The following is a 19,943-nucleotide window of genomic DNA, read 5'->3' on the forward strand; positions in this document are numbered from 1 at the left end:
GGCACTTTCCCCCGAACCCACGATCCAGTGTAATCATGAAAAAACAGCACGCAAACCCACGTTGGTTCCACAAAACACCTGAACCGTAACCTTCAAAACCTCAGGGTCATAAAAAACCAGAAAAGAGATGAGAAGCTGTAAAAGACCACTGAAGACTAAATGCAATGTGGCACCCTCGACAGGATCCTGGGTCAGAAAAGGGACATGCAGTGGCAAACTGAGCGATCCTAACAAAGCCTGGAGTTGAGCTAAGTATGGTGAGACCAGGGAGGGCTGGAACTAGAGGGGACTGCCTTGTTTTTCCTGGTCTCGCAAGTTTTCCGCCATTGATGGGGTGCAGTCTTACCGCTTTTCTATCGAGCATTTTAGTGGAAAATATTTTAGTTTTCCTTCTCTGACAGGTTTCCGCCTTACACAGGTTTTACTGTATTGCCCGATATTAATTCCTTAGTTTTGACAAACGTCCCGTGGTTATGTAAGATGTTAACATCAGGAAAGATTGGGGGTGGGGGGTAGAATATGGAAACTTTCAGGCGCCTTTGAATTGTGGTGTTGGCAAAGAATATTGAATATACCGTGGACTGCCAAAAGAATGAACAAATCTGTCTTAGAAGAAGTACAACCTGAATACGCCTTAGAGGCAAGGATGGCGAGACTGCGTCTCACATACTTCACACATGTTGTCAGGAGGGATCAGTCCCTGGAGAAGGACATCATGCTTGGCAAAGTAGAGAGTCAGCGAAAGAGAGGAAGACCCTCAACAAGATGGATTGACACAGTGGCTGCAACAATGGGCTCAAGCATAGCAATTGTGATGATGACATAAGACCAGGCAGTGTTTCCTTCTGTTGTACATAGGGTCGCCGTGAGTCGGAACCCCCTCGACGGCACCTAACCACAACAACCAGACTCTCTTTACACCTTTTCTGTAAAATAAGATTAAAATTAAAACTTTATTTTTTAAAAAGTTAAGTAAATGTTAGGAGCCCTAATACATGGCATAAACAGAATACAAAACATTACTAAAAATGCCGAAGAGAAACCAGATAACTGGGAGCTCCTAAAAGTCAAACACCTATGCTCATCTAAGGACTTCACCAAAAGAGTAAAAAGACCACCTACAGATTGGGAAAAAATTTTCACCTACGACATCTCCGACCAGTGCCTGATCTCTAAAATCTACATGATTCTGCTAAAACTAAACCACAAAAAGACAAACAGCCCAATTAAAAAATGGGCAAAGGATATGAACAGGCACTTCACTAAAGAAGATGTTCAGGCAGCTATCAGATACATGAGGAAATGCTCTCAACCATTAGCCATTAGAGAAATGCAAATTAAAACTACAATGAGATTCCATCTCACTCCAACAAGGCTGGCATTAATCCAAAAAACACAAAATAATAAATGTTGGAGAGGCTGCGGAGAGATTGGAACTCTTATACACTGCTGGTGGGAATGTGAAATGGTACAACCACTTTGGAAATCTATCTGGCGTTTTCTTAAGAAGTTAGAAATAGAACTACCATACAACCCAGAAATCCCACTCCTTGGAATATACCCTAGAGGAATAAGAGCCTTTACACGAACAGATATATGCACTCCCATGTTTATTGCAGCACTGTTTACAATAGCAAAAAGATGGAGGCAACCAAGGTGCCCATCAACGGACGAATGGATAAATAAATTACGGTATATTCACACAATGGAATAAAGAACAATGATGAATCTGTGAAACATTTCATAACATGGAGGAACCTGGAAGGCATCATGCTGAGTGAAATTAGTCTGAGGCAAAAGGACAAACATTGTATAAGACCACTATTATAAGATCTTGAGATATAGTTTAAACTGAGAAGAACACATTCTTTTGTGGTTATGAGAGCGGGGAGGGAGAGTGGGAGAGGGGTGTTTACTAATTAGATAGTAGATAAGAACTACTTCAGGTGAAGGGAAGGACAACACTAAATACAGGGGAGGTCAGCACAACTGGACTAAACCAAAAGCAAAGAAGTTTCCTGAATAAACTGAATGCTTCGAAGGTCAGCAAAGCAGGGGCAGGGGTTTCAGGACCATGGTTTCAGGGGACATCTAAATCAATCAGCATAATAAAATCTATTAAGAAAACATTCTGCATCCCACTTTGAAGTGTGACATCTGGGGTCTGAAATGCTAGCAAGCAGCCATCTGAGACACATCAATGAGTCTCAACCCACCTGAATCAAAGGAGAATGAAGAACACCAAGGACACAAGGTAATAACAAGCCCAAGAGACAGAAAGGGCTACATGAACCAGAGACTACATCATCCCGAGACCAGAAGAACTAGCTGGTGCCCAGCCACAACCTATTACTGCCCTGACAGGGAACACAACAAAGAACCCCTGAGGGAGCAGAAGAGCAGTGGGATGCAGACCCCAAATTCTAATAAAAAGACCAGACTTAATGGTCTGACTGAGACTGGAAGACCCCAGCAGTCATGGTCCCCAAACCTTTGTTGGCCCAGAACAGGAACCATTCCTGAAGCCAACTCGTCAGACATGGATTGGACTGGACAATGGGTTGGAGAGAGATGCTGATGAGGAGTTTGCTACTTGCATCAGGTGGACACTTGAGACTATGTTGGCATCTCCTGTCTGGAGGGAAGATGGGAGGGTAGAGGGGGTTCTAAAAAAAAAAAAAAACCTTTGCCGTCGAGTCAATTCCGACTCATAGGACCCTACAGGACAGAGTAGAATTGCCCCCATAGAGTTTCCAAGGAGCGCCTGGTGGATTTTAACTGCCAATCACTTGGTTAGCAGCCGTAGCACTTAACCACTACACCACCAGGGTTTCCAGAGGGGGTTAGAAGCTGGCAAATGGTCACAAAAAGAGAGACCGGAAGGAGGGAGCGGGCTGTCTCATTGCGGGGAGAGTAACTGGGGGTATGTAGTAAGGTGTATATAAGTTTATATGTGAGAGACTGACTTGATCTGTAAACTTTCACTCAAAGCACAATAAAAATTATTTTAAAAAAAAGTTAAGTAAAACTCAATATTCGCATGCAAATTATTTTTTAACAATCCGGGAATTGTGTTTTCCTGCTCAGCCAGGCAGTAGATGGGCCTTGAGACAAACCAATCACCCCTCCAAGCCTCACTTTCCTCTTTATCAAAATGATGGCCATGGTGTGGACCTCACAGGGCTATTGTGATGATAAAGGAACATAAGAAGCCCCTTCGCCTGGTGCCCGGCGAACAGTATCAGCTAACGCAGTTTTCCTTTCCTCGCTTGGTGATTTCTCTCCGTAATGCTCCCTCCAGTAACTAGGAGCACACCTGAGGCTGGTTAGTGTTCACAGATGCAAATCCAGGACAGGTGGCAGTTGGGGCTGCTGCGGAAAGGCCGTCAACTCTGCACAATTCCAGAGTCTCCGGAGGCGAGAATGGAGCTGGAGACTGACTGCCCGGCCTTTACACACACAAGGCAGAGACCTAGGGTCTTCTCTGCGTGACAGCGACAGACTTGACTGTCTCTCTTCTGAGGTACCGGGATCTCAGATCACTGCTCTAACCCTAGTCGCTGTCCCAGCTGCGAGAGCAACAACCTTGAGACGAGTAGTTTTCCTGTATTTGAAATAGGTCAGAGATGTTACCAAACACCTCCCCCGCCAATAAGCCATACCCACACCCAGCCACCTCCCGGCCTCTTGCTGCTTCCTTGAGACGCTTCGCAGAGTTACAACCAGGATTTTCCCTGGCCCTAAACCAAAACCAAACTCATTGCCGTCAAGTGGATTTCAACTCATAAGAACCCTATAGGACAGAGTAGAACTGTCCCATTGGGTTTCCAAGGTGGATTTGAACTGCCGACATTTTGGTTAGCAGCGGAGCCCTTAACCACTATGTCAGCAGGGCTCCTCCCAGACCCTACATACCCACATAATCAAGAGCATTGACCTCATACCCCATCGCCAGTCTTGGGGAGAGTGTGTCCTGGGCCCTTCCTCTTCTCCTCCTCACCACCCGCCATGGTCTTCCCCTTCCTCCCTCCCTCTCTGCCCTCATTAACTCCTGTCCCTTCCTGGTTGTTAACTCCATGCAGCCAGGCAAATTTTCTTACATCCAGGTAGTCTCCTTTCACCCTTTTTTTTTTTTTTTTTTTTTCCTCAGTTTTATTCAGTTGGCCACGGGCTGTCCTCTTAGGGAAGAAAATTCTATCTGCCTCTCCTCAGACCACAGTATCCTGATCTCTGGGAGTGTGGTCAAACTACCACTCCCCTCTCTGTCCCCACCCCCCTCCCCAACACTCCCAGGAGGCCTAGTAGGCCTGCCACAGTTAGAAAAGCATCCTGGGGACTCTGACAGCCTCCTCACCCCAGCCCTGTGAGAACCAGGGAGCCTCGCTCCAGCTTCCATCTGTGAAAAAGAACACTTTTGAGAGGCTTCCTTCAAATGCCTTCAGTGAGCATCCCTTTCACCTGGAGAAGCTGGCATCTGAGGCGCTCTTCAACGGTACCTTCAACTCATGTTTTAGACAACTAATGTTCTCCCCTGTCACAACTTCTCTTTTATTTTTTTAACTGAGACAACTGGAAATGGCTCATCAACAGATGACAATAATTAGGGAAACCTAAAGTCACGTAACTTTATGTTTTCATTAGGTAATATAAAGAAACTTTTGTAATTATTATGAATTTCTTTGAGTTCTCACAGGAATTGTGCTTACTTCCCATCATGTTTTTATCGGCCTACTCCTTCCCGAGAAGTGGCATTCAAGGAAATTTTTAAATGGTTTCTTCTTTAAGGTTACCATTTTGGTTCAGAAATATGTCTCATGTAAGGTTCAGGGGCAAAAAGCCCAGTCCCTACGTGATACTTCTGTCAGCTGAGGAACTAACTGCCACAAGACGTCCACTATCTGTCTCCTTTTCCTGTCTCCTCTCCATCTCTCTCTCTCTTTCTCTCTGCCTATTTCTCTACCTCTTTCAGCCCTGGGTGAATTTTCAGGCTAGACATATCCTGCTTCTGCTTCTTGTCCTGGAAAATAAAACATGATTCTACTCTGTCCCTCTCTCCACCCACCTTGTGATGTAGTGGGAAAAGAATTGGATGTTAGAGTCAGAAGATCAGAATTGGAGGCCTGGAACTACCCTTCCTAATTTTACTGTTATGAGCCATTCACTTAACTTCCTTGTGCCTCAGTTTTCTCATCTATATAATGGGCATAATAATACCCAGATTACCAAAGAGGCTGTGAGGATTCAATAAAATAGAATGTGAAAATGTAGCTCACACAATATTGGGCTTACGGCAGCTAAAAGGTAAGTGGTAATGCCCCGAGTTACAGCTCCCACAGCGGGTGTGTCATGATGATGACGACGCACACACACGGCCCTGGCACCCACCGCCCTTCTCTTCACAGAGAGACTCTTCATCACCATCAAAGGCATTCATCACCATCCCCACTCCCACAAAAGGCAGAGAACAGCAGGAGATACAGGACATGGTACTTGAGAACCTGTAAGCTATTGTGTCTTCAGAAAACAAATGCAACAAACGTTTTTAATTCCTGGCCAGTAAGTGCTTTGTGGCAGGAAGCCAGTAGAGCACACTGGAATCAGTGACATGCCAAGGCCATAGCACTGCTAAAAACTGCACCCATGGGGGACTCTGTCTTCAAAGAGCAAAAGAGTCGTAATACAAGTCCTACAACAAACAGCACGTCCAGCCCTGGTGGGGGAAATGAAAACAATGTTGGACAACAAAGAAATGAGCTAGCAGAGCTCAGCCGACACAAGAAAAAGAACCCAGACAAACTAGAAGATTATTCCCTTAGCCTTAGTGAGGAGACACTAGATATCGACATCAAAACCCCCCTGTATACCCTTTATGTACATGGATGGATGGGTGGGTGGACGGATGGACGGACGGATGGACGGACGGATGGATGTGGAGCGGGGTAGTGGGGTAGGTAGGTAGAAAGACAGATAGTATATACTATATATATTTAAAAGTATTTTTTTCTGATTACAAAAGAAATATATATTCATCATAGAAAACACGAAAAATGTTTTAAAAAATTACTCAAAACTTCCTACCTAAAAATAATTGCTGCTTGCACTTTTGAATAAACTTCCTCCTAGACTTTTTTGGGTGTGTGTACATATTTTAACCAAAGTTGGCATCATAGTGCCTATGCCTGCTTCCATTCGGACTTCACTTAGCAGTGTATTATAAGCATTTTACCAGGTCATTTAAAAATGTTTTTTGACTACAAGATTGTTAACGACTACACACAATTCCATCACAAAGATACAGATTGTTGTGAATATTTATTGTAGAACATAAATTATTTGACAAATGCAAAAGAGAGCTTCAATTGATTTCTGAGGAGCAGTCCCGGAGGGCAGGCGGAAGTGGCGCACACCTAGGGTGGCAGCACCATGAGTCAGGGACCGTCGAGACAGCCCCAGGACAGACAGCCGCTGCACTCCCCTGGGGCACTCGCCTCATCTGTGTGGACTGAGAGGACCATCCCAGCCCTTGGGAGGGACGAGAGGAAGGGTGCAGGATAGCACCTGGGACCGACACCCATCACCTCTGCTCATGCGCCACTGGCAGGACTTGATCACAGGGCAACACCTACTGACAAAGAAAGCTGTGAAATAAGAACTAGAATCCGGGGCAGCTAGAAATTCCCTTACTGCGGAAGAGGAAGAAAAGAGAATGGATACTGGAGGCCGTGCAGGTCCTGCCACTGACGGAGAGTTCTTATTTCATGGGGTACATTAATCACTCCCAGTGACCCTTTACCTCTTAAGATTCTCGTGTGGTGAATACCTCTGGGTTTTGTAGCATAAAATACTGGTTTTGGTTAAGCTGCCTGAATATTGTCAATATTCTGGTGGCCAGAGTAGGAAAAGTCAAGAAATTGGTGTAATTTGGAGAATTCTGATTCCCCTCCCCTTTTTAATAAAGGGAATGTTGTTTTAACAAGGCATTTATTTTGAGATGTGTAAATACTTCATAGGCTTTTTATAAACACCAAAAAGCTTTACAAATGTACGTTATCATTCCAAATCCCCCTTCCGAAACCTGTCCACATCCCATCTTCAAATTCCTGGTCCTCTGTGGCCCTTGGCCAGCTGCCCCAACCCCAGAAACAGCCTGTCCCTGGAACTCTGTGCAAGGCCATACAACTCCATGCACAGACTCCGCAGACAACACAAACCCACCCCGAGTCAGCTCCCACAGTCAGGCTAACAGCGCCTCTTGGCGTCCCACTGTATTCCAGGTCACACGGTGAGTGGCACCATTGTGTAAATTTGTACTCAGGCTCTGTTAATTCACTACTTGGCCCTGGCTTTGGGCCTTGGGTGAACTCCCTGGATTTTAAGGTCCTTGGAGCTGTCCTGGATTGGGCTTCTTTAATACACAAGTGCTTCCCTGCACCTTTCAACTCTGGCCTTTCCCTCCTTTCCAGAACAAGCCTGGAGATCCAGGCCTACTGTGTCTTGGTAGTAATAGGTACTAGCTCAGTGAGAGTCACCTGGCAAGTGTGAGGGCCCTATTTCCTTCTCATCCCACAAGGTATACCCATTTCTTTTCACCTTTCTCTTTCCTCCCTTTTTGCTCCAAAATCTTTTTTACTTTTCTCTTGGCACCCTCTTGCCTATGCTTTAAGCCAGACTAGGGCATTGGTGGTTCACCGTCTGTGGGAGACTCAAACTCAACTCCCAGCTATGCACCTAGTGCATAGCCACCACCCATCTTATATGTTGCTAAGATCTGAACCAGCCTCAGCAAAGCTTCCAGACTGAGAAAGACTAGAATGAAAGGACTGGAAATCTACTTCCAAAAATCAGCCAATGAAAAGCCTATGGATCACAATGGTCTGACTGCAAACATCCGTGGAGATGGCACAGGACTGAGCAGAGTTTCATTCTGTTGGCATGGGACCATAAGTTGGGGGCTGGCTCGGCAGCAGCTACCCAGTGGCTCCTGATGGCCCATTGCTGATACCCACACAGGACTCCTCAGCTAAACCACCGAATGTAACAACAACGTGCACTACAGGTATTACCAGATTTGGGGGAACCTCCCAGTACACATCAGTAGCCAGTGGAACATGTGGCAATTCCAATATTCAGAGATGTAATACCTATACAACATACGTGTTAAGTAATGCCTTGCACAAGTTCCTTAGTAAAAGTGCCTAATTTTAAAATATGGGAGGAAAAAAAGCAGAACAAACTGAAATGTGAGCCCTGAAAGGCCTGGGATGTGGGGTCAGCAATTACAAACATGCGTGCCTTGGGCCACTGGGAAAGCTAACAGAGAAACCTGGCTCCCATAAACCAAGGAGTCACTGTGGGGACCCCAGCTGCTGTTTCCTACTGAAATTCCACTATTTGTTGAAACAAAGAATCTTCTTTGCTTTTGTTTTCAGTTTGGGATGTGTGAGAATAAGGAGGACAGAATGTCCCGTGGTGTAGAGGGTAGAAATAATCACACAAGCGGCTCTGGTTGCCAAACCCATCCCTATAGAAGAAGGGAGGTAATGGACCAGGGCGGCAACTGAATACGGGATGTAGAGGATGAGGAAGTAGATCATGAGCTTCATGGCCCCCACATGAGCTTCTGTCTGGGGGTTCCAAAAGCCAGTGGCATTCCTCTGCATCTTCCGGATGTGTCTCTGCAAGGAATTTATTAACAAGGAAGCAGAAGTCACATTAACAATGAACTGGGGAAGTGAGCCCAGGAGCAACCAGGTCGTCAAAGACAAGATGTCCTCACTGATGTCAAATACTGTGCCATTCCTCCTGGTCCCAAGCTCAGGAAAGGGTGATGTCTGGCTGACCACAAAGAACAGGATTGTGGTGAAGGCAGGGGCCAGCACACAGGCCAGGAGCAGCTTGGGGATTTGGGGGGACAGATGGCGCTTCAGCAGGAGAAACACTGAGTGTTGGAAGTTAGCGATCTTTACACAGTACAAGGTATTGAGCAAGGTCACAAACCAGAGACTACTAGAGTCCAAAAACATCCAAGACAACAGGAAAAAAGTGGACAAATAGACTGACCTCTCAACATTCAGGCCAAAGAAAATGAAGGTCACGTTCAGTAGAAACAATCCCAGCATAAGAAGTCGGGAGATGGCCAAGCTGAAGAGGATCCTATCGGAAGAGGAGAGGCTGTGCCTTGTGACCCAAGTCTTGTAACTGACCACCGCGATGAACAGACTCACGATGAATCCCACAAAATTCAAAATTAGTGAGACAATAATAGCAGAGAAAAAGAAGGTTGGAAGCATCTTCTCACACTGAACTCTCCGCAGTTGTGGTGCTGATGGTGGGAGCAGAAGATACACCAAAATGTAAAAGTAGGCAACAATGTCCGGCCAGAAGGGAGTCTCCTTTTTAAATTTTCCTCAGCCTGACAAATGAGCCATTAGTGGGCCTGGAACCAGCTGCTTTTGCTGGGATGCAAATATCCCAAAGATCACATTACCACTTCTTCATTCATATCCTGTTTTTCCTTAGAAATGCCCAACTAAAGCAAGCCTTGGTGAACCTCCAGGAGTAGGAGGGCTCCAGGAGGGAGTGACAGCAGGCTCCAAGGACTTCAACTCTACATTACATAGCTCCAGTCCAGCACTGCCTCTGTGTTTGTCTCCATGGAAACCCCACACTATGGTGGAAATTCCATGCCTCACTCCTACCACCCACCTACCCACATGCCCACGGCCTGCCAGAGCTCAGCTGCTCTCTCCCCTGACCTGTCACCGCTGCAGGCACATTTTCCAAATGTCATTCTGGCCGCGCCAATATGACTCCCTCATCCCTTAGCGCTACAATGGCTTATAATCATCTAACAGAATTCAAGGGTCTCACACTCCCCCCAGAAAGCCTTTCTCAATTAACCCCATCACTTACGATGATCCCATCACTCTGCCTTCCTCCAAGACTCCCCCTGCCTAATCCTTCTTCCAGGGTTGACTCAAGGGACATATACGTGAGGAGTTACCACACTCAGGTTGTCAAAATCACTTGTTATGTTCTGTTTAAAATGCTTAGAAAAGAAATGTCAGCCATGCCATGTGTTTCTGGAATGTTTTTGTTGTTGCTAGGTGCCATCCAGTTGGTTCCGACTCATAGGAACCCTATGTACAAAGGAACAAAACACTGCCCGGTCCTGCTCCATCCTCACAATCATTGTTACACTTGAGCCCATTGTTGCAGCCACTGTGTCAATCCATCTCATTGAGGGTCTTCCTCTTATTCACTGAGCTTCTACTCTGCCAAGCATGATGTCCTTCTCCAGAGACTGGTCTCTCCTGATAACATGTTCAAAGTATGTGAGAAGTAGTCTCGCCGTCCTTACTTCTTAAGGAGCATTCTGGCTGTACTTCTTCCAAGGCAGACTTGTTTGTTTTTCTGGCAGTCTGTGGTGTATTCAATATTCTCCACCAACATCGTAATTCAAAGACATCAACACTTCTTTGGTATTTCTTATTCATTATTCAGCTTGCGCATGCATATGAGGTGACTGAGAACACCATGACTTGAGTGAGGCGCACTTTAGTTTTCAAGGTGACATCTTTGCTTCTTAACACTTTAAAGAGGTCTTTTGCAGGAGACTTGCCCAATGCAATGCATCTGATTTCTTGACTGCTGCTTTCATGGGCGTTGATTGTGGATTCAAGTAAAATGAAATTCCTGACAACTTCAATCTTTTCTCCATTTATCATGATGTTGCTCGTTGGTCCAGTTGTGAGGATTTTTTTGTTTTCTTTATGTTGAGGTACAATCCATACTGAAAGCTGTAGTCTTTGATCTTCATCAGTAAGTGCTTCAAGTCCTCTTCACTTTCAGCAAGCAAGGTTCTGTCCTCTGCATAACACAGGTTGTTAATGAGTCTTCCTCCAATCCTGATGCCCCGTTCTTCTTCATATAGTCCAGCTGCTCAGATTATTTGATAAGCCTACAGATGGAATAAGTATGGTGAAAGGATACAACCCTGATGCACACCTTCCCTGACTTTAAACCACATAGTACCCCCTTGCTCTGTTCAAATGGCTGTCTCTTGGTCTAAGTACAGCTTCCTCCTGAGAACAATTAAGTGTTCTGGAATTCCCATGCTTCAAAACTTAATGCATAATTTGTTATGATCCACACAGTTTAATGCCTTTGCATAGTCAATAAAACACAGGTAAACATCTTTCTGGTATTCTCTACTTTCAGCCAGGATCCATCTGACATCGTCAATGATGTCCCTCTTCTGAATCTGACTTGAATTTCTGGCAGTTCCCTGTTGATGCACTGTTACAACCACTTTTGAATGATCTTCAGCAAAATTTTACTTGGGTGTGATATTAATGATATTGTTCTATAATTTCCACATTCTGTTGGATCACCCTTCTTTGGAATGCGTATAAATACGGATCTCTTTCACTCGGTCGCCCAGGTAGCTGTCTTCCAAATTTCTTGGCATAGGCGAGTGAGCACTTCCACTGCTGCACCTGTTTGTTGAAATATCTCAGTGGTATTCTGTCAATTCCTGGACCCTTGCTTTTCACCAATGCCTTCAGTGCAGCTTGGACTTCTTCTTTCAGTACCATTGGTTCCTGACCATGTGCTACCTCCTGAAATGGTTGAATGTCAACCAATTCTTTCTGGTGCAGTGATGCTCTGTATTCCTTTCATCTTCTTTTGGTGCTTCCTGAATCTCTTAATATTTTCCCTGTAGAGTCCTTCAATATTGCAACTCAAGGCTTAAATTTTTTCTTTGGTTCTTCCTGTAGAATCCTTCAATATTGCAAGTGGGTGCTTAAATTTTTTCTTCAGTTCCCTCAGCTTGAGAAATGCACAGCGTGTTCTTCCCTTTTGGTTTTCTAATTCCAGGAGTTTGCATATGTCATTATAATACTTTATCTTCTTGAGCTGACCTTTGAAATCTTGTATTCAGCTCTTTTACTTCATCATGTCTTCCTTTCACTTTAGCTACTCTACATTCAAGAGCAACTTTCAGTGTCTCTCCTGACATCCACTTTGGTCTATTCTTTCCTGTCTTTTAACGACCTCTTGCATTCTTCATGTATGATGTCCTTAATGTCATTTTGCAACTCATCTGGCCTTCAGTCATTAGTGTTCAACGTGTCAAACCTATTCTTGAGATGGTCTCTAAATTCAGGTGGGATATACTCAAGGTCATACTTCGGCTCTCACAGACTTGTGCTAATAGGGTGCATAAAACCACTCAATAAGGATTAAATAACCTTGCGGCGACTGGTCAGTTTGTGGCATGGCTGGGAGGGCCATGTTTTGAAACTGAACATAAGGGCCAATCCCACAGAGGTTGAGGGGAACCTCCGTACCATTAAGAAGAGGCTGGAATAATAAAATCTATTAAGAAAACATTCTGTATCCCACTTTGGAGAGTGGCATCTGGGGTCTTAAACACTAGGAAGCAGCCATCTAAGATCCATCAATTGGTCTCAACCCACACGGATCAAAGGAGAATGAAGAACACAAAGGGCACAAGCTAATTATGAGCCCAAGAGACAGAAAAGGCTACATCAGCCTGAGACCAGAAGAACTAGATGGTGCCCAGCTACAACCTGATGACTGCCCTGACAGGGAACACAACAGAGAACCCCTGAGGGAGCAGGAGAACAGTGGGATGCAGACCCCAAACTCTAATAAAAAGACCAGACTTAATGGTCTGACTGAGACTAGAAGGACCCCGGTGGTCATGGCCCCCAGACCTTCTGTTGCCCCAGGACAGGAACCATTCCCGAAGCCAACTCTTCAGACATGGATTGGACTGGACAATGGGTTGGAAAGGGATGCTGGTAAGGAGTGAGCTTCTTGAATCAGGTGGACACTTGAGGCTATGTTGGCAACTCCTGCCTGGAGGTGAGATGAGAGGGTAGAGGGGGTTAGAAGCTGCCAAAATGGATACAAAAAGAGAGAGTGCAGGGAGGGAGTGGGCTGTCTCGTTAGGGGGAGAGTAATTGGGAGTATGCAGCAAGGTGTATATAATTTTTTGTGTGAGAGACTGACTTGATTTGTAAACTTTCACTTAAAGCACAATAAAAATTATTAAAAAAAAAAAAAAAGAAGAAGAAGAGCCTGGAGTGAACCGCATCCTTTGGATGTAGGTTCCCTGTGCTGAGAACCTCCTAGACCCAGGAGAGAGAGCTGTAACACTGAAGGCAGCATGCAATGGCAAGAAACAACAGCAGGCATGGCACAGCCCAGTGGCAGAGAAATGGTGGTAGCAGTATGAGCAGCAGGAACCAGAAGACCAGTACAAGACAGCACAGTGGACATGCCAGACCATGGAGAGAGAGAGTTGACCACCTTTGGGTAGGAGGCTTGCTGGTGGAGCTGAAGAACTGTTAACACTTGCTCAAGCAGCACAGAGGTCAAGAGGAGGGTCTAGCTTGTAGGCAGGGCCAAGAGAAGGACCACTGGCTGGCACAGCCAAGAAGGAGCTAAAAGCTGTGATGGTTGGAAGCTGTCCTGACTGACAGACTTGATCCTGTCTCTTAAGTTGTATCCTATTACTTCCCTGTTGATCCTGATCCTGAGTTTTAGCCTATTACTCCCTAGTAAACCACATAATTGTAAGTATTGTCTGTGAGTTGTGTGGCCATTGCAATGAATTATTGGACCCAGCAAAGAAGTAGAGAGTGCTGTGGGAGGTATGGCTGGTATCAGAAATGGTGAAGTTGGAGAGTGGAGGTATGTCTGACCTCCACCTCATAGGAACCAGCTTTGTGCTGATCTTGAATCTCATCTCTCCTTCTGAGTGTAGACAGGCCCTGGCTAGATTATAGGGGACACTCAGCACTGGGAAGTAACAGACTCATCAGAGTGAGACATACCAAGTTGTTCGGCTCTCAGCAGGAAAAGGTAGCGCAATTAAGATGTGATCAGGTCTTCTAGCCTAATCAGTAAGCTGATGTGTGAAAAATTATTTCTGATAGGGTCAGCATGGGAAAGGGTTAAGAAAACCCCTTCTCCCTCTGCATGAGAATTTGACCTTCATTCAAAATTTCTAGCTCTGTTCCCCTTGACAACCTGACATGGGTAAGAAAACATGACTCCTGACTGATCAACTGCATCTGGACTGGAAGGAGCTCTGAGTGGCCCATAACTATTATGGGGACTCCATGCTCTGGGCTTCCCCAAGCGTGGTGACTCTTCTCACAGGCATGTCCCTTGAGTCAACCCTGAAAGGAAGAAAGACTGGGCAGGGAGAGTCTCTAACTGCAACACAGTTCCAAGAAAGGCTCAACCAAGCTGATGGGAGTGTCCTTGGGCCAAACTGCCTGCTAGCACAGTCACTTGTATCAGCAGGATGGACCACCTCAGTACCCCACAGTGTTCTGCCATTGTCCAGGTGCAGCCATGGAAGTGTGGGCTTAAAGTGGGCATCGCAGCCCCAGGAGCCTCAGTCATGATTCTCCCACCGCAGGAGACATAAGCAGCGCATATATGTGACCACCATAAACGTGGGCTGGAGATAAAGCCCTCCTGGGCCAGCACCGTATTGTGATAGGATGACCCTTTTGTCATATTCGAAGCATGTGCTTCAGTGATGCAGAACTGACACGCTTGTTTCTGCGTCTGTATTGCCCACTAGATGAAGGCGTGTTTTTGAGAACAGGAACTGTGTCTAGTACTGTCTTTGGCGCTCAGTGAGTGTTAGATAAGTGTTGTGGTACAAATGGATACATTGGAATCAAGATAAGTCAGAATCAAAATGAAGTGGAAAGTTCATTTATTGCTGGAATATTACAGCAGCATCCAGCAGCTCACCAGACCAACCCCTTTCTCAATGACCCACTAGCTGGGCAGTAAGGGTACAAACCTGAGCAGCCCGGAAAGTTCAGGAATCCTCCCTCGGGGTCTGTGAATATTTGGCAGAGATGGATTCCAAGGTTGGACAGAATGTTGCAGAGGAACTCCACTTAGGAACTCTGAAAATTTATTCTCCCAGGTTGGCAGTCATCCCACGCTTGCCAAGCCCTGGAGTCAGCAATGACATAAATGCCATAGGATGAAAAAACTTACCCACCCTACAAACTCAGGTATGTCCAGAAAAAATCGGGTCCTTTGTTTTGTCTGTAATTAATATGGATTTTCTCTTGAGCCCCCAGCTGCTGGCTGGGGGAGGTGTTTACTCCATTATGACAATGCAGAGAGCACCTTCAGAAAACTCTCAATCTCTTAAAAAAAAAAATCTATGACCTCCTCCCCACACCATATTCCTCTCCTTTAACTAGGGTCTAGGTGCTAGGAGGAAGGAGGAGATTAACTCTACCTCATGGAGGCAGAGAAGTGCCTGTGTCCTCAGCCTCTGCCCTTGTGTCAACAGGCTTCCAGGGAGAGGTCCCTTGTCCCCCGGTCGGTGCTTGTACTGCTGGCATTCAAGGCTGAGTCTTGTGCCTAGTGAAGTTCTTCATTAATCTCTCTCTTGGCTGGCCAGGTTAGTTCCCACTGGCTGCAAACAGGGAGTCTTCAGCCAGTCCTCAAGGGGAAAATCACGACTCCCACTTTTCTCTCCCTCTGTTCCTTCCCACCAGCCCCTGGGGCTGGAAAGAGCAGACGTCCCCTGCATCATGTCCTTAGGTACCATCAGAAGGCTCATGGATTCATAAGGGGAGGACACCCTGAGGTACACACTTCATGATGAATCCTTGTAGGTTAAAATGACAGATAGAGGCATATTCACAGTATGGCAGATATGACACTTGCCCTGGGTGCCACATGAAGGGGACAGGGGCACTAAGCAGTTTCTATTAACCATCACAGTTTCCATCGCCAGCTGTGAGAGATCATTCAGTAGGTTAAAACTAATGCTTTTGTATTTGAGAGCCTCCATGGGTCAAGGCAGACTCTGTGATCTTGCTCTGCTGAGTGCAGAAAGAGAAGAAACTAAAAAAAAAAAAAAAGACTTTGAGCACATGTTGTTGTTGGGTGCCATCAACTCAATTCCAACTCATAGCAATCCCATGTGACAGAGTAGAACTTTCCCATATGGTTTTCTTGGTTATAGTTTTTATGGAAGCAGATCACCAGGTCTTCCTCCCATGGAGCTACTTGGTGGGTTCGAACCGCTGAACTTTTCGGTTAGCAGACAAGCACTTAACCGTTGTACCACCAGGGCTTCTTTTGAGCACGTCATAGACCAATTTTCATCAGTGAAAGCAAAGAAGGTGCAGTTGTAATTTTCATGTAATGCCATAATATGTTAATTAAAAGATTAACAAGCTTGACTTGTATTTTCGAGCTGACATTGTGGTAAAGTTATCTAAAAGATGAATGTCAGATATTTGAACAGGAGTGCAGATGCGTGGGGGGGCCAGAGGGGGGCACTGCCCTCCCCTGGGGTGCGAGTCCAAGGGGGCACCAGATGAGGAGTGGAACGACACTCTGAGGGACAACAATTGTGACAGGTGCCTGAGGCAGCTGGACGAGAGGAATGAAGGCATCTCTGCCGATGTGTTGCTGCCATCAACATCTACTTATCTTGAAATGGGGGGGGAGGCCAACTTAGAGACTGCCCCTGGGTGCTCAAATTGAGGGGGGAGGCCAACTTAGAGACTGCCTTGGGTGCTTGTTACCCTTGCTATGCCTCTGTGACAGTAACAAATATCTGCTGTACATTGACTGTGTATTGATTATTGTGCTAAACATTTATATACACTGTCTTATTTCATTTTCACACCTACCCCATGAAGTGAGTACTCTCATTATGCCCAATGTATAGTAAAATAAAACGAAGTCTAAGGAGGTTTAGTAACTTACCAAAGACCACGTGGCTAATAACTGGTGTGTCAAGTTTGAACACATGTGTATTTGACTCCAGAACTAACACTCTAAGCCAGTATGCTGTACATTTTTCAAGTCCAGCAAAATGTAGAAACACCAGAAAATAATATGCATCTGTCCTCAGCAGTTGTTGGGAGTTTATAAGTCACTTTTGCTTTCTTAAAGCAGAACTTCTTACAGAATATAAACAAATAGCTTTGCTTTCTTTTTTGTATCCCAAGACCAGAAAATCACAAGCACACCTTTAAAGACTGAAGAGTATCAGGGACACTATACAAGGTAAGGAAACCCTGGCAGTGTAGTGGTTAAGTGCTGTGGCTGCTAACCAAAAGCTTGACAGTTCAGACGCACCAGGTGCTCCTTGGAAACTCTATGGAGCAGTTCTACTGTTTTTTATAGGGTTAGTGGGAACCCTGGTGGCGTAGTGGTTAACTACTATCGCTGCTAACCAAAAGGTCGGCAGTTCAAATCCACCTGGTGCTCCTTGGAAACTCTATGGGGCAGTTCTACTCTGTTCTGTAGGGTCACTATGAGTTGGAATCAACTCAATGCCAACAGTTTTTTTTTTTTTTTAAATACAAGGTAAAGGGTGCTGAAGTTGTTGGACAAATGTTGAAATGTGTTCTTTGTTTTTGTTCATTTTTAATCATCCTGGGCCCAAGCTAAGGTTCATGAAGTGTCAGGATCTATGACTGGCCCAGGAGGCCAGAGAGTATTAAAACTGAGAAGTAGTCCCATGAGACACAGAACATAGGTGCCATGATGGAAAACCAGAAGGGCTCGTGAGCTACTGTCCTAAGTTGCTGTTCGTTCGGCGTGTTAAACCTCCAGCAATACACCAAAGAATAGATGTGTGCGAAGGAGACATGGGTCTTGGGAGCTCATTCTACCCAAATACAAGGACAATTCTCCTTCCCATACTTTGACCCAGCCTGCCTGGTCATAGTTGGGAAGACCATTCCTGGTCTCTTGCCAATAAAACAATCAGATTTAGGAGTCTTAAGGGCTTAGCAGGAGCCCTGCTGGCACAGTAGTTAAGAGCTACGGCTGCTAACTAAAACATCAGCAGTTCAAATCCACCAGCTTCTCCTTGGAAATCCTACGGGGCAGTTCTACTCTGTCCTACACGGTCACTATGAGTTGGAATCGACTTGACGGCAGTGGGTATTTTTTTTAAGGGCTTAACAACAAAAGCTAATCAATTGAAAACAAAACAAAATGACTCCTTAGAGGGCTTCGCAAAACTGGGCTTGGAGCACTAGATACTTCCATCCCACACCTGACACTCCGAGAGGAGCTGCTGGCAGATGAAGCAGCCCTGATGGATTTAGGAGACTGCGTCCTCTCCAAGATGGCTGACTTCCCATCGCTGTGCCTCTGCTAGAGGTGAGACTAATCTCCACAGCAACTCACCCAGACCCAGACTCATGCCCTTCCCACCATCTCTTTGATTAATGGCGTCCACATACGACTGAAGTCGCAGAACAAAGCATGAGATTTTCCCGAAGTCACCTCCACACTTCCCTAAAAGAGGGAGTAGGGGAGGAGATGAGGATGCCACACCTGGGGGTGTGATGCCCCACTTGCTCTCAGGGAAGGGACCTCTATACTCAGTGGACAGACACCTGCTCAGGGAGTGTGACACTTACCACCCACACTGCAGGGTCTGATGATATGAACAGCAGCAGTAACTTCAGCTGTGTTCACTCACCACCCCTGAGTCTTTTAGGTCATAGTAGGGTTTAATGGGGCCACGGTGGCAATGGAAGGGAGGAATCCCTACAGAAGTCAGCCAAAGGCACAAAGTGCCAAAAAAAAAAAAAAAAAAGCCGGGTAAAGTGTTATGTTCAATTAAGCATTCCATTAAAAGAGAGGAAAACCCAACACCGAAGCAGAATCAGGAATTGAGAGAAGGGTTGAGGAACCTTAAGATCAGAGCTAGGCAGAGAAGTTGTCAAAATAACAAAGTAGCAACAAGAGTTCACGAATGGATTAGGCTGCTGACCATTATCCTCTTTTAAATCTGTCTGTATGGGACCAAATTGACAACAGCAACTCAAAAGATAGGAAGCTTAGGGGACAGTGTGTTTATGTTAATGGGGGAGGAAAAAGTCAGAAAAAGGGGGTGAGAATGGTTGTACAACTCGAAGAATGTAATCAATGACACTGAATTGTACATGTAGAAACTTGAACTGGTGTATGCTCTTGTTCTGTATAGTCTCAACAACAAAATAAACTATTTTTTAAAAAAGTGAGTAAGGCTTGGTTCAAGAGTGTGGAGTCAGGGTTGACGAAGCAGATACCAGTGAAGACTCCGGGATTTTCTAGGTAGACACCCTCCCCCACTGCATGCTGAAAGGAGGCAGGGAGTTTTATTAATTGCAGAACTAGTAGGTGGGAAAGCAGTACCAGTTTTGAAAGAACTCTTGGATTTTAACAAATTACAAATGAATTTTAGATCATTCCTTAAGTTTCAGCAGACAGCTTTTCAAGAGAATTTTAGGTCGTGTTAGAATCAGGACTTTCCCCGGCAGCCTCAAGAGACAAGAACCAGTTTAGAAGCAAACTATGCAGACCAAAAGAAATTATTTTTGTAACTTTAGAAATGAATATATAAATCCCAGGACCATCTAAAATTATTACCTGGTAACATGGCCAAAAGCCAAGCAATGTGATGATCCCTCACACTAGGTCAAGTAGGGTCCCTTTCACAGAATAACAACAGCAATGTTTGTTATTTACTCCATGTGGGACTCTACGCACTTTTCAGGTATTAGCTCACTTACTACTTCCAACAGTGAGGGCAGTGGTGGTTCAGTGGTAGAATTCCCATCTTCCACGAAGGAGGCCCCGGGTTTGATTCTGGCCAGTGAACCTCATGTATATACTGAGAACCTCCAAAATTTGAGGATTCTCCACAATATAAACCACTAATATCCTTACTGGTTTCTCAACATTATGCAACAACGTCCAACATTGTTCAGTAAATCAGTGCCTGGGTATGTTTATTTAAAAATTGATTAAGCTTATAAAAACTGTACATTATTTTTTTTTTAATGCTGTATTTTTAACAACATGCCTGCATTTTGGTTAAAAGAAAGAATGAACTGCTTGGTCTTTTG

The 19,943-nt window shown here is 45.1% G+C and overlaps 1 protein-coding gene across 1 annotated transcript; it reads right to left on the minus strand.

The window, feature by feature from the left end:
- Nucleotides 1-8,387: 8,387 nt before the first annotated feature.
- Nucleotides 8,388-9,935, minus strand: TAS2R4 (taste 2 receptor member 4). The gene has a single exon (XM_023539142.2). The coding sequence runs from the start codon at nucleotides 9,288-9,290 to the stop codon at nucleotides 8,388-8,390; it is 903 nt and encodes a 300-aa protein (XP_023394910.2). The 5' UTR covers nucleotides 9,291-9,935.
- Nucleotides 9,936-19,943: the final 10,008 nt, after the last annotated feature.

Source organism: Loxodonta africana, chromosome 8 (assembly GCF_030014295.1).
Source record: "Loxodonta africana isolate mLoxAfr1 chromosome 8, mLoxAfr1.hap2, whole genome shotgun sequence".
NCBI classification, from domain to species: Eukaryota; Metazoa; Chordata; class Mammalia; order Proboscidea; family Elephantidae; genus Loxodonta; species Loxodonta africana.

Bases quoted from the DNA above. Each gene is read 5' to 3' on its own strand.
- TAS2R4 (XM_023539142.2), bottom strand. From the start codon at position 9,290: ATGCTTCCAACCTTCTTTTTCTCTGCTATTATTGTCTCACTAATTTTG.